Source organism: Scyliorhinus torazame, chromosome 11 (genome assembly GCF_047496885.1).
Source record: "Scyliorhinus torazame isolate Kashiwa2021f chromosome 11, sScyTor2.1, whole genome shotgun sequence".
Lineage (NCBI taxonomy): Eukaryota > Metazoa > Chordata > Chondrichthyes > Carcharhiniformes > Scyliorhinidae > Scyliorhinus > Scyliorhinus torazame.
Window position 1 is genome coordinate 242737223 of NC_092717.1, and position 15296 is coordinate 242752518.

The 15296-nt window shown below is 51.9% G+C and overlaps 1 protein-coding gene and 1 long non-coding RNA gene across 5 annotated transcripts in view; one reads left to right on the forward strand and one right to left on the reverse strand.

Moving 5' to 3' along the window:
* LOC140385882 (carbohydrate sulfotransferase 9-like) overlaps positions 1 to 9757 on the forward strand; it is a 192070-nt gene extending 182313 nt beyond the window's left edge. For all 4 annotated transcript variants that reach the window (XM_072468494.1, XM_072468493.1, XM_072468495.1 and 1 more), the window contains exons 3-4: positions 3308 to 3345; positions 7599 to 9757. In XM_072468494.1, the coding sequence (XP_072324595.1) occupies positions 3308 to 3345; positions 7599 to 8672 (1112 nt within the window). In that variant the 3' untranslated portion in view covers positions 8673 to 9757. The remainder of the gene's footprint in view (positions 1 to 3307; positions 3346 to 7598) is intronic.
* Positions 1 to 15296, reverse strand: part of LOC140385883 (uncharacterized) — a 203002-nt gene that overhangs the window by 114590 nt on the left and 73116 nt on the right. The gene's annotated exons all lie outside the window — the stretch shown is intronic.

Here is a 15296-nt window from a genome sequence, read left to right on the forward strand (position 1 = left end):
AGTACTGAGGGAGTGCCGCTCTGTCAGAGGGTCAGTACTGAGGGAGTGCCGCACTGTCAGAGGGTCAGTACTGAGGGAGTGCCGCACTGTCAGAGGGTCAGTAATGAGGGAGTGCCGAACTGTCAGAGGGTCAGTACTGAGGGAGTGCTGCACTGTCAGAGGAGCAGTATTGAGTGAGTGCTGCACTGTCAGAGGGTCAGTACTGAGGGACTGCCGCACTGTCAGAGGGTCAGTACTGAGGGAATGCCGCACTGTCAGAGGGTCAGAACTGAGGGAGTGCTGCACCGTCAGACGGTCAGTACTGAGGGAGTGCTGCACTGTCAGAGGGTCAGTACTGAGGGAGTGCTGCACTGTCAGAGGGTCAGTACTGAAGGCGTGTCGCACTGTCAGAGTGTCAGTACTGAGGGAGTGCTGCATTGCCAGAGGGTCAGTACTGAGGGAGTGCTGCACTGTCAGTGGGTCAGTACTGAGTGAGTGCTGCACTGTCAGTGGGTCAGTACTGAGGGAGTGCTGCACTGTCAGAGGGTCAGTACTGAAGAAATGCTGCACTGTCAGAGGGTCAGTACTGAGGGTGTGCCGCACTGTGAGAGGGTCAGTACTGAGGGAGTGCTGCACTGTCAGAGGGTCAGTACTGAGGGAGTGCCGCACTGTCAGAGGGTCAGTATAGAGGGAGTGCCGCACTGTCAGAGGGTCAGTACTGAGGAAATGCTGCACTGTCACAGGGTCAGTATTGAGGGAGTGCTGCACTATCAGAGGGTCAGTACTGAGTGAGTGCTGCACTGTCAGAGGGTCAGTACTGAGGGAGTGCTGCACTGTCAGAGGGTCAGTACTGAGGGAGTGCTGCACTGTCAGAGGGTCAGTACTGAGGAAATGCTGCACTGTCAGAGGGTCAGCACTGAGGAAGTGCTGCACTGTCAGAGGGTCAGTACTGAGGGAGTGCACACTGTCAGAGGGTCAGTTTGTGGGTGTGCTGCACTGTCAGAGGGTCAGTACTGAGTGAGTGCTGCACTGTCACAGGGTCAATGTTGAGGGTGTGCTGCACTGTCAGAAGGACAGTTTGAGGGGGGGCTGCACTGTCAGAGGGTCAGCATTGAGGGAATGCTGCACTGTCGGAAGATCACTACTGAGGGAGTGCACACTGTCAGAGGGTCAGTTTGTGGGTGTGCTGCACTGTCAGAGGGTCAGTATTGAGGGAGTGTTGCACTGTCAGAGGATCAGTACTGAGGGAGGGCCGCACTGTCAGACAGTCAGTGCTGAGGAACTGCTGCACTGTCAGAGGGTCAGTACAGAGGAACTGCTGCACTGTCAGAGGGTCAGTACTGAGGGAGTGCTGCACTGTCAGATGGTCAGTACTGAGGAACTGCTGCACTGTCAGAGGGTCAGTACTGAGGGAGTGCTGCACTGTCAGAGGGTCGGTACTGAGGGAGTGCCGCACTGTCAGAGGGTCAGTACTGAGGGAGTGCTGCAGTGTCAGAGGGTCAGTACTGAGGGAGTGCTGCACTGTCAGAGGGCCAGTACTGAGGCAGTGCTGCACTGTCAGAGGGTCAGTAGTGAGCGAATGCTGCACTGTCAGAGGGTCAGTACTGAGGGAGTGCTGCACTGTCAGAGGGTCAGTACTGAGGGAATGCTGCACTGTCAGAGGGTCAGTACTGAAGGCGTGTCGCACTGTCAGAGGGTCAGTACTGAGGGAGTGCTGCATTGCCAGAGGGTCAGTACTGAGGGAGTGCTGCACTGTCAGTGGGTCAGTACTGAGTGAGTGCTGCACTGTCAGAGGGTCAGTACTGAGGGAGTGCTGCACTGTCAGAGGGTCTGTACTGAGGAAATGCTGCACTGTCAGAGGGTCAGTACTGAGGGAGTGCCGCACTGTCAGAGGGTCAGTACTGAGGGAGTGCTGCACTGTCAGAGGGTCAGTACTGAGGGAGTGCCACACTGTCAGAGGGTCAGTACTGAGGAAATGCTGCACTGTCAGAGGGTCAGTACTGAGGGAGTGCTGCACTGTCAGAGGGTCAGTACTGAGTGAGTGCTGCACTGTCAGAGGGTCAGTATTGAGGGAGTGCTGCACTGTCAGAGGGTCAGTACTGAGGGAGTGCCGCACTGTCAGAGGGTCAGTACTGAGGGAGTGCTGCACTGTCAGAGGGGCAGTACTGAGTGAGTGCTGCACTGTCAGAGGGTCAGTACTGAGGGAGTGCTGCACTGTCAGAGGGTCTGTACTGAGTGAGTGCTGCACTGTCACAGGGTCAATGTTGAGGGTGTGCTGCACTGTCAGAAGGACAGTTTGTGGGGGGCTCCACTGTCAGAGGGTCAGCATTGAAGGAATGCTGTACTGTCAGAGGGTCAGTATTGAGGGAGTGTTGCACTGTCAGAGGATCAGTACTGAGGGAGGGCCGCACTGTCAGACGGTCAGTGCTGAGGAACTGCTGCACTGTCAGAGGGTCAGTACTGAGGGAGTGCTGCACTGTCAGAGGGTCAGTACTGAGGGAGTGTCACACTGTCAGAGGGTCAGTACTGAGGAAATGCTGCACTGTCAGAGGGTCAGTACTGAGGGAGTGCTGCACTGTCAGAGGGTCAGTACTGAGTGAGTGCTGCACTGTCAGAGGGTCAGTATTGAGGGAGTGCTGCACTGTCAGAGGGTCAGTACTGAGGAACTGCTGCACTGTCAGAGGGTCAGTACTGAGGGAGTGTTGCACTGTCAGAGGATCAGTCCTGAGGGAGGGCCGCACTGTCAGACGGTCAGTGCTGAGGAACTGCTGCACTGTCAGAGGGTCAGTACTGAGGAACTGCTGCACTGTCAGAGGGTCAGTACTGAGGGAGTGCTGCACTGTCAGAGGGTCGGTACTGAGGGAGTGCCGCACTGTCAGAGGGTCAGTACTGAGTGAGTGCTGCACTGTCAGTGGGTCAGTGCTGAGGGAGTGCTGCACTGTCAGAGGGTCAGTACTGAGTGAGTGCTGCACTGTCAGTGGGTCAGTGCTGAGGGAGCGCTGCACTGTCAGAGGGTCAGTACTGAGGGAGTGCTGCACTGTCAGTGGGTCAGTGCTGAGGGAGTGCTGCACTGTATTGAACATGTATTGAGCGTGATGATCAGCCTTGATCATGGTGAATGGCAGAGCAAGCTCAAAGGGCTGAATGGCCTCCTCCTGCTCCGATTTGCAATGTTTCTATGTTTCATTATTATTCCAATAACTAAATCCAAGTTATAATGTTACCTTCAGAGAGGTAGTTTATTTTGTCCAGTTGGATTGACCTCTGTTTCTGCAAAATGTATTTCCATGACGATTATCCCTTATCTTATGCTCTCCTTTTCTTTTAGTGCAGAGCTACAAGATTCAACAGGTACAAAGTGATAAGGTAATTGAACTTTGCGTTTCAGATACATGACGTAGTGTACAGGAATGACAGGCATGCAATCTGTCAGCAGCTTACGTTCAAACCCACCCTCACCATTTCCATGACAAATATATGATAAATGTTGGCTGGTTAGGCCACAAAAGGTTCTTTCTCCCATGCTTCTCAACGTTAAAAACTCGCCCTGTTGACTTGGGTTGTTTCAGCTCGGAAGGTGAAGCAGAGATGAGGATTGGGTTGCCAACACGGGTTGCACATAATTCTGGAGGCTTTACGAAATAGCCTCTTGCCACTGACCGCCCTGCCCCCCACTCTCCCACCATTGGTCACCCAACAGGTCCATCTTCACATATGCTTCAACTTCAAGTCAATCAGTAAGTGGCTGGTCGCTGCCCGTTGTAAAAACCATTTGCAACAAAGGTTCCAGAATGAGGAACTTCAATTGGGTGGACAGATTGGAGAAGCTGGGACTGTTCTCTTGGCAGGAGAGAAGGTGATCGAGGTGTTGCAAATCATGAGGGGTCTGGACAGAGTAGATACAGAGGAACTGTTCCCATTGGTGGATTGATCGAGAGCGGGAGTCCAGAGATGTGCTGGGTCCCTTGGCTGTTTGTAGTGAACATTAATGATTTAGACATGGATATGGTGGTACGATCAGTAAGTTCGCAGATCACACAAAAATTGGTGGTATAGTAAATAGCGAGGAGGAAAGCCTGAGAGCGCAGGACGATATAGACGGGCTGGTCAGATGGGCAGGACAGTGGCAAATGGAATTTAATCTGAAAAGTCTGAGGTGATGCATTTTCGGAAGTATAGCGGGAAGGGAATACACAATGAATAGTAGGGCGCTTGGAAGCACAGAGGATCAGAGGGACCTTTCCAAAGATCCATGCAGCCAGCAGACAGGTAGATTAGGTGGTTAAGAATGAATATGGGACACTTGGCTTTATTAGCTGAGGCATAGACTGCAAGAGCAGGGAGGTTATGCTGGAGCTGTATAAAACTGGTAAGGTCACAGCTAGAGCACTGTGTGCAGTTCTGGTCGCCGCACTATAGGAAGGGTGTGACTGCACTGGAGAGGGTGCAGAGGAGATTCACCAGGATGCTGCCTGGGCTGGAGCGTTTCGGCTATGGAGAGAGACTGGGGTTGTTTTCCTTGGAGCACGTGGGATCCTTTACATTCACCTGAGAGAACGGGCATTGGCCTCAGCTTCAGGCCTCACCCAAGAGGCGGCAATACCAACAGTGCAGAACTCCTTCGGAGCTTCACAGGGTAGCCGAGGTATTCAGCTGGCCTTCCCTGCTGTTCTGTTGCGGAGGTTAAAACTCCAACTGATTGGGTTAAAATTAAAACCCTGTTTTCGGTTTTGCCGGGAATTCGTTTGGCACAAGTGTTGACTGTGTCTACTTTCTCAAAACCTCCTGTAATTTGAAGACCTCTACGGGTCGACCGCGGATGGTCTCTCCACTTCTGAAAAGCATAACCCCGCATTTCTACAACAATTAGAAAAGATCGGATGCGCAAAGGTTGAGTTCTGGCCAACCCAAAAACAAATCCTAACCTCAACATTAGTCTAGTTTTGGTCAACTTTGCATCAGCTCATCAGAATCCCGTGGGAGATGTTTTTGTTCCTTCAGTCCAGTGGGTAATACGGCCGATAGAGAGTCAGCTGCCCATCATAAATGTAATTGGCAAGTCAATGAAGGTGGGCAGGGGGTAGAGTACATCGCAATCACCTATAAGAACATGCCTGCTCCCCCATTCACTGAGACCATTGGCTGATCTGATTCTGGCCTTACCCCCCCCACCGTTCTGTCTATCCCCCATAACCCCTGGTTAGTTAACCTATCCTCTACCCATGTTAAGATATCACTTCCAATACCACTAGCTCTTATCTTGTGCCGTGTTAAGAGCCCTGCGGATGTTAAGTGGGAGGATATCCAGAAGCGTAACTTACATCACCTCGGGCGGGATTCTCCAGCCTCCCAGGTGCGTGTTTTCCAGCAGCGGGAAGCAGCGTGCCATTCGCTGGCGGTGGGATTCTTTGCTCCCACCCCTGTCAATGGCAATTCCCATTGTCGCCAACCCACGTCGCTGGGAAGCCTAGAACAAAGAATCCCGTCGCCATCAAACGGCCGGAGAATTCACATCCAGTTCTTAGCGGTGTATATTTTCAATTTGGCATACCGTAACGAAAGGGTTGCAAACTGGAGAGGAACAGTCCAGTCAGTTTGTGATTAATTAATAAAGAATATTTATTAATTTGCAAAGAAAGGCATGACAAGAAGGACTATAATACACTACAACAGTATACTTAACTACAATGATGGATTTACACACACAGTATTACATGGAGTTACCCCTTTGTTCCCAACTAGTTACGTTTCCTGAACTCTGAGACGCCTCTTTACCCCAAACAACATCCAATATTAGATTACTCTGTGAGCTAAATCCAGCAAATAGTTACCACGCACAGGTTATTTGTTCACATTTGGGAAACTGTCTTCAGTTTCAGCAAGGCATAACCTTCTAGGTTCTAATTTTAACCAGCCACCTTTTAGCGATAACTTGTTTTCGGGGGAGGCAGTTTTCTGCAGCTGGGTGTGGCTATGATGGTAGCTGATTCTACTGTGTCCCTTTCTCCAGTTATTGTACTATGGATGTATCATTATTTCCCTTTGATGTGACCCACCCTGTGGACCCGGCTTTTAGTATTTAAGCGCCAATTCCCTATCTCTCCACTTTGAAGACACATCCAATTATTTTCCCCAAGTCACGTAGGGAACACTTGCTTTTCTCACTGGTATGCTAATTCACAAAACAAAATACCCCTTCAGACAGCTGCAATTATCAATCCCCTTTTATCAAGAAAAAAGAACAAAGAAAAGTACAGCACAGGAACAGGCCCTTCGGCCCTCCAAGCCTGCGCCGACCATGCTGCCCGTCTAAACTAAAATCTTCTACACTTCCGGGGTCCGTATCCCTCTATTCCCAACCTATTCATGTATTTGTCAAGATGCCCCTTAAATGTCACTATCGTCCCTGCTTCCACCACCTCCTCCGGCAACGAGTTCCAGGCACCAACTACCCTCTGTGTAAAAAAACTTACTTTGTACATCTCCTCTAACCCTTGTCCCTCGCACCTTAATCCTATGCCCCCTAGTAATTGACCCCTCTACCCTGGGAAAAAGTCTCTGACTATCCACTGTCTATGCCCCTCATAATTTTGTAGACCTCTATCAGGTCGCCCCTCAACCTCCTTCGTTCCAGTGAGAACAAACCAAGTTTATTCAACCTCTTCTCATAGCTAATGCCCTCCATACCAGGCAACATCCTGGTAAATCTCTTGTGCACCCTCTCTAAAACCTCCACATCCTTCTGGTAGTGTGGCGACCAGAATTGAACACTATACTCCAAGTGTGGCCTAAGGTTCTATACAGCTGCAACATGACTTGCCAATTTTTGTACTCAATGCCCCCGCCAATGAAGGTAAGCATGCCGTAAGTCTTCTTGACTACCTTCTCCATCTGTGTTGCCCCTTTCAGTGACCTGTGGACCTGTACCCCAAGATCTCTCTGACTGTCAATACTCTTGAGGTTCTACCTTTCACTGTATATTCCCTACCTGTCTTCCAAAATGCATTACCTCTCATTTACCGGAAACCACCTTTCTTTATTTTATTTTATCACAATTTCATTTTTAAAATCTTAATTTCCCCCCAAGACAGCAGCAGCCTCTTATGTGGCACCTTATCAAATCAATTTTGGAAATCCAAATATACTACATCTATCAGTTCCCCTTTGTCCACCTTGCTTGTTACATCCTAATTCAAATAATTGAGGCAATCACAATTTCCCTTTCACAAAACCATGGCGCCTCTGCCCAATTGTATTATGGTTCCCTGTGACAGACATTAGGTTAATTGGCCTAAAGTTTTCTCATTTCTGCCTCCCTCTTCACGATACTGTTCAAGGTCAAAACTGAGCCTGCCCCCCCACCCCACGCACCCTTCACATCCTTTCCCCAGGCTATTTGGGTTTGATCCTGTGAAGCTGAACACTGGGAACATCCATCAAAGTGTGAAGAAAGAGTTTGCAGCTTAAATTAATTGAGCTCCATTTTCCACTGTGCCCGTCAGATTTTGATGGAGTAATTTGGTCTCTGTGGGTGATAAATGTTGCTCCACGTTCCACCGCTTTCTCCCATCATTCTTCAGATTTTCACTTTACTTTAACTTGTTTTATTTTCTCAATAGGCCTGGAGTCAACCAACGAAAATCGCAGGGAAGCTTCACCAAAGTTTCAAGACCGCTGCAGCGGTGAGTTTCCGAGTTGAGGAATTTAGCAATGGGACGGCTACAAAGTCCACGGTGCACCCTTTCGGCGAAGGCGATGACTTGCTGGAGAAGAGGTTATCCCAACAGAGGAAGATGAGGAATCTATTGCTGAAGAAACTGTTCGAGCCCCTCATCAGCCTGCCAGTGGACCACCTCCTGAACCGGAGTCTGGCGACAGATGACGTCCAGCAGAGAAGGAAACGGTCCCTCGCCGACTTCTGCAAGAAGTATCACTTCAGTAAGCACAGGACCTCCCTGATCAGGCTGGTGTCTCGTGTCTATGTGGAGGACAAGCACAAGATCCTGTACTGCGAAGTGCCCAAAGCTGGGTGCTCCAACTGGAAGCGCGTCCTGATGGTGCTGAATGGCCTCGCCTTGTCCCCGCACAACATCTCGCACGACTTTGTGCACTACGGGAAGCACCTTCGCAGGTTGGACAGCTACAGCCTTCAGGACACTTACGAGTTTTTGAATACCTTCACCAAAGTGCTGTTCGTGCGGGACCCGATGGAGAGACTGGTATCGGCGTTCAGGGATAAATTTGAGCACCCAAACATCTATTACCACCCCGTGTTTGGCAAGGCGATCCTGAAGAAATACAGAACCAACGCCAGTGCCGAGGCCCTCAGCACTGGAGCAGGCGTATCTTTCAGCGAGTTTGTTCGCTACCTCTTGGACCCAGAGAAGCCCGTCGGCATGGATATTCACTGGGAGCCAATCAGCAGGCTCTGCTCTCCCTGCCTGATTAATTACGACTTTATTGGAAAGTTTGAGAATTTGGAGAATGATGCTAACTACTTTCTGAAGCTGATAGACACCCCTCTCCCACTGCAGTTCCCTACTTTCAAAGACAGGCATTCCACCGATGAGAGGACCACCTCTGCTGTCGTTAAGCAGTATCTCCTTCAAATATCCCCTTTGGAAAGGCAACAGATTTATAACTTTTATTATCTGGACTACCTCATGTTTAACTATTCAAAGCCACATTTTTAATGTGCGCCAGACCAAGGAAAGTAATTTATCAGGAAATCTTAATATATTTTGTGATGTTGATCTTATTTTGGTATGTTGACATGCAGTTGGAATCACTTTCAGACATCAATCTCCAACGTATTTGTTACTTTTGTCTTTAGCCTAACAGATGACGGAGAAGGGAATGGTATGCTGCCCCCACTGCTTCATGAATGAATTTATCATACTGTGTGGTGTTAAAACCCAACAGATCAGGCACGATCAAATCAGCCTCGACTGATGGAGCGATTCCCAGTTTGGGCATTACATTTCTGCTCTCAGCATTCCTGAACTTGGGAAGAGAGGGATTTGCCTCCGCTCCATCGGGATACCCGCGTGTCAGCGTTGCGGGACCAGGGATTGGTGCAGGTAGCGACGCACTGTACACACCACCTAACTATCATCAAGAGGTACAGCCATTTCCGCGAGAGCATGGAGCCTTCCCGTTCCTGCTAAACTCTGAATAGGAAAGGAAACGGTGGAGGAGATTAAGGGGGGGGGGGAATGAACAATTGTGTTTGGGAATCAAGGTTCCCGTTCCTGTCTCCCTGGCTGCATGTGACTCTGAACACATGCAGCGAGGGAGAAACAGGGGTCCCTTCGGAATAGATGCCAGAGCCACCGATGGTAGCTTCGAAAAGCAAACACAGTAATGCTCATACGATCAGGGTGGGAATGCCTTAAGCTGTGATTCCATTATCCAATCTGCAGCCAGCAAGATAAAAGGCGACAATGTTCATAGCCACTTCTTTCCGATTGGGATGGGGTGCAGAAAAGGGAGTGGGCATTTGAACAGCCCTGAAGTGCCTCTTTTCCACTTCTCCATGAGCAACTGAAGGGTTTGGGTGAATCTGCCCATTCACAGAATCATAGAATTTACAGTACAGAAGGCCATTCGGCCCATCGAGTCTGCACCAGCTCTTGGAAAGAGCACCCTACCCAAGCCCACACCTCCACCCCATCCCCACAACCCAGTAACCCCACCCAACACTAAGGGCAATTTTGGACACTAAGTGCAAATTAGCATGGCCATTCCACCTACCCTGCACATCTTTGGACTGTGGGAGGAAACCGGAGCACCCGGAGGAAACCCACACACACACGGGGAGGACGTGCAGACTCCGCACAGGCAGTGACCCAAGCCGGGAATCGAACCTGGGACCCTGGAGCTGTGAAGCAATTGTGCTAACCACTATGCTACCGTGCTAACCATTCAATGTGCACCAATCCGTTTGCTACCGTCTAGCAGGGTGTTCCTTTAAGCTCAGGAAACAGGAAGGCAGATTATTAGCTGAATGGCTAGAAATTGAGAGAGGGGGCTCTGCAACAAGACCTGGGTGTCTTTATAAACCAGTCGCTGAAGGTAAGCACGCAGGTGCAGCAGGCGGTGAAGAAGTCAAAATGGTATGCTGCCCTTCATTGCAAGAGGATTCGAATACAGGAGCAGGGATGTCTTGCTGCAATTATACAGGGCCTTGGTGAGGCCACACCTGGAGTATTGTGAGCAGTTTTGGTCTCCTTATCTGAGGAAGGATGTTCTTGCTCTCGAGGGAGTGCAGCGAAGGTTTACCAGACTGATTCCTGGGATGGCGGGACTGACGAATGAGGAGAGATTGAGTCGGTTAGGATTGTATTAACTGGAGTTCAGAAGAATGAGGGGGGATGTCATAGAAACCTGGAAAATTCGAACAGGACTGGACAGGGCAGATGGCGGGAGAACCTAGTACCAGAGGTCACAGTCTGAGGATTTGGGACTGTGATAGGAAACATTTATTCACCCAGAGCGGTGAGCCTGTGGAATTCGCTACCACAGAGAGCAATTGTGGTCAAAACATCGTCTGCGGGATTCGCCGTTGGCGGGATCCTTGCTTCGCAGGCATCCACGCGGGTAGGGGCAGCACAAGTGGGTGGCGCTGTGAAGCTGTGGGTCACTGTCTGTGCGGAGTCTGCACGTTCTCCCCCGTGTGTGCGTGGGTTTCCTCTGGATGCTCCGGTTTCCTCCCACAGTCCAAAGACGTGCAGGCTAGGTGGATTGGCCACGATAAAATTGCCCCTTAGTGTCCAAAAAGGTTAGATGGGCTTATTGGGTTACGGGGAGAGGGTGGAAGTGAGGGCTTAAGTGGGTCGGTGCAGACCCGATGGGCCGAATGGCCTCCTTCTGCACCGGATGTTCTCTGCTTACTGACGGAGTGGGATGGACACAATGGGAAGCCCCATTGGCCGGCTGCCGGAATGGAGGATCCCGCTGCCAGCGGGGGGGCGCCATCCCGGGAAAAGGGTGGGGCGGGGCGGAGAATCCCGTCCTGAATGTTTTGACGAAGGAATTAGCTATAGCTCTTGGGGCTAAATCGATCAAAGGGATACAGGGAGAAAGCGGGAGCAGATTACTGAGTTGGATGATCAGCCATGATAACAATTAAGGGTGAAGAAGACTCGAGGGGCTGAATGGCCTCCTTCTGCTCTTTTCTATGTTTCATGCATGGGATGTGGGCGTCGCTGTCAGGGTCAGCATTCGTTGCCCATCCTGAACTGCCCTTGAACAGTACTTTCTGGGAGACTTCAGAGGGGGTAGTTAAGCGTCATCCACATTGCTGTGGATCTGGAGTCACGTGTAGGCCAGACCGGGCAAGGACAGCAGATTTCCTTCCCTAAAGGACATTAGTGAGCCGGATGGGTTTTTGCAACAATCTGCACGTTACATGGTCTCCGTTACTGATACAAGAGCAAAGTTACAGAAACCAACCTTTTCATTTAATTGTCAGAATTTAAAGTGCCGAGCTGACGCAGTGGGATTTGAATTCGTAACACGAGCTGACATCCTCTCTAATGATCCCTGGGTCTAGGCCGCTGAAGGATCAAATCCAGTAACATGAATGTAATGAATGAATGAAAATCGCTTATTGTCACAAGTAGGCTTCAAATGAAGTTACTGTGAAAAACCCCTAGTCGGCACATTCCAGCGCCTGTTCGGGGAGGCTGGTACGGGAACATAACCAAATACTAATAGAAAGCGTAACAGTGCTGCATCCAAATAGGCTTTTAAAGTTCAATTGTTACTGTTTTATCATTGTACCACAATCAATCACTCACGAGACGAGATGAGAAGGAGTCAATCGATGGCTTTATTACGCAGACTTGTTCCCCAGCAGCACAGTTACAGAATGCGGCTGCTGGGAGAACCCGAGCTCTTATACTCTGCCTTACTGGGTGGAGCCAGTAGACGGCTGATCCAATCGGGACCCGGCGTCTATCCACCAATAGCCTCTCGGCATCACAGGGTACTGTAATATCCCTAATGCATACCACCACATTCACCCCTTGTTAAAAAAGAACCCGGCGGGGGTAGTGGGCCGTATGGTGGTAGGGGTTTACAGAATCGGTACCTGGGATGCCACTAACACAGCGGCTATGCTCCGATATCAAACTACCAGCACTATTTACAATGCCGCTTTTACTGGGCAACTGAATTATTTACAGAGGCATTTCTTGCTTTGTTATAATGATTCAATGAGTCGAATGGGTGCCCTGGTTGTCCTCCCCGATCGTCTCAGTCCCAGCGGTGATGCAGGCGCTGGCTCGGGCACAGTCGTCTCTGGGAGAGTAGCGATGTCTCTTCCTGCTTCACTACCCCTAGGCGGGGCCGGGGAAGGACCGATCCACCCGGGAAGGGGGCGGCTGTGGGGTGTGCCGGTGGGAGGGAGGAGGTGATTGTTGTTGGGGGGGGGGGTGTTGATCCGGCGGGCGCCAGGTCCCGCAGGGAGACCGTGTCCTGTCGGCCGTCGGGGTACGCCACGTAGGCGTACTGAGGGTTCATGTGGAGGAGATGAACCCTCTCGACCAACGGGTCCGATTTGTGCGTCCGCACATGTTTTCGGAGCAGGATGGGTCCCGGGGCTGCCAGCCAGGTCGGGAGTGACGTTCCGGAGGAGGACTTCCTAGGGAAGACAAGGAGGCGTTCGTGAGGTGTTTGATTTGTTGTGGTACCGGATGGAGTGAAGGGCGTCCGGGGAGACTTCCTGCCAGCGGGGGACTGGGAGGTTTCTGGACCGTAAGGCCAGCAGGACGGCCTTCCAGACCATTCCATTCTCCCTCTCTACCTGTCAGTTACACCGGGGGTTGTAACTGGTCGTCCTGCTCGAGGCGATGCCCTTGCTGAGCAGGAATTGATGCAGTTCGTCGCTCATGAAGGAGGACCCCCTATCACTGTGTATGTAGGTGGGGAAACCGAACAGTGTAAAAATGGTGCAGAGGGCTTTAATGACCGTGGCCGCGGTCATGTCGGGGCAGGGGATGGCGAATGGGAAACGGGAGTACTCGTCAATCACGTTCAGGAAGTACGTGTTGCGGTCGGTGGAGGGGAGGGGGCTTTTGAAGTCCAGACTGAGGCGTTCAAAGGGACGGGAAGCCTTTATCAGGTGGGCTTTATCTGGCCTGTAGAAGTGCGGCTTGCACTCTGCGCAGATCTGGCAGTTCCTGGTGGCGGTCCTGACCTCCTCGATGGAGTAGGGCAGGTTGCGGGTCTTCACAAAGTGATAGAACCGAGTGACCCCCGGGCAGAGGTCCTCGTGGAGGGTTCGGAGACGGTCCACTTGTGCGTTGGCACATGTGCCGCGGGATAGGGCATCAGGAGGTTCGTTTAGCTTCCCGGGACGATACAAGATCTCGTAGTTGTAGGTGGAGAGTTCGATCCTCCACCGCAAGATCTTGTCGTTCTTGATCTTGCCCCGCTGTGCATTATCGAACATGAAGGCACCGACCGTTGGTCAGTGAGGAGAGTGAATCTCCTACCGGCCAGGTAATGCCTCCAATGTCACACAGCTTCCACTATGGCCTGGGCCTCCTTTTCCACTGAGGAGTGGCGGATTTCTGAGGCGTGGAGGGTGCGTGAGAAAACGGCCACGGGTCTGCCCGTTTGGTTGTGGGTGGCCGCCAGAGCTACATCGGACGCGTCGCTCTCGACTTGGAAGGGGAGGGACTCATCGATGGCGTGCATCGTGGCCTTTGCGATATCCGCTTTGATGCGGCTGAAGGCCTGGCGGGCCTCTGTCGACAGGGGAAAGAAGTGGACTGAATTAGCGGACGGGCCTTGTCCGCGTAGTTGGGGACCCACTGGGCGTAATAAGAGAAAAAGCCCAGACAGCGTTTCAGGGCCTTGGAGCAGTGAGGGAGGGGGAACTCCATAAGGGAGCGCATGCGTTCCGGGTCTGGGCCTATAACTCCGTTTCGCACTACGTAGCCGAGGATGGCTAGACGGTCGGTGCTAAACACGCATTTCTCCCTGTTGTATGTGAGATTCAGGGCGTTTGCAGTCTGGAGGAATTTTCGGAGGTTGGCGTCGTGGTCCTGCTGGTCGTGGCCGCAGATGGTGACATTATCGAGGTACGGAAACGTGGCCCGCAAACCGTACCGGTCAACCATTCGGTCCATCTCCCGTTGGAAGACCGAGACCCCATTAGTGACGCCGAATGGAACCCTTAAAAAGTGATAGAGCCGCCCGTCTGCTTCAAAAGCAGTGTATTTGCGGTCGCTCGGGCGGATAGGCGGACTTAAGGTCCACCGTGGAAAAGACCTTGTACTGTGCAATCCGATTGACCATGTCGGATATGCAGGGGAGAGGGTACTCATCCAGCTGCGTGTACCTATTGATGGTTTGACTATAGTCTATGACCATCCTCTGCTTCTCCCCGGTCTTTGCAACTACCACCTGAGCTCTCCAGGGACTATTGCTGGCCTGGATTATGCCTTCCTTCAGCAGCCGCTGGACTTCTGACCGGATAAAGGTTCGGTCCTGGGCGCTGTACCGTCTGCTCCGAGTAGCGACTGGTTTGCAATCCGGGGTGAGGTTCGCAAACAGGGAAGGCGGGTCGACCTTGAGGGTCGCGAGGCCGCAGATAGTGAGTGGGGGTACAGGGCCGCCAAATTGAAACGTTAAACTCTGGAGGTTGCACTGGAAATCCAACCCCAGGAGTGTGGCAGCGCAGAGGTGGGGAAGGACGTAAAGCTGGTCATTCTTGAACTCCCTCCTCTGCACCGTGAGGTTCGAGATGCAGAACCCTATTATCTCTACAGAATGGGATCCTGCTGCCAGGAAAATCTTTTGATTACTCGGGTGGATCGGAAGGGAACAGCGTCTTACCGTATCGGGATGTATAAAACTCTCCGTGCTCCCAGAGTCGATCAGGCAGGGCGTCTCGTACCCGTTTATGAGTACCGTCGTTGTTATCGTATGGAGCGTTCGGGGCTGCGACTGGTCCAAGGTCACCGAACCAAGTCGCTGTTGCTGCATCGGGGCATTTTCCTCAGGCCCCGTGGGGCCGTCCATCCCGGGGTCCTTAGCCGTCAGCCAAGATGGCGGCGTCCACGGGTCACACACGGTCGGGGGTGGACAAGATGGCGCAGCCCATTGATCGCACATGGCCGGAGGAGCACAAAATGGCGGCGCCCATCTCTCCCGCATAGAGTCCGGGACCCGGTTCGGTCGCGGCAGGGGTCCACGATGCCCAAGGGGCTGCCGCGCGTCGGGGGCTTGGGAACGTGCGTTCTGCGATGCCACATCGAACGAGGCCGCGAGGGCCCGTGCCTCCTTGAGACCTAGTGAGTCTCTTT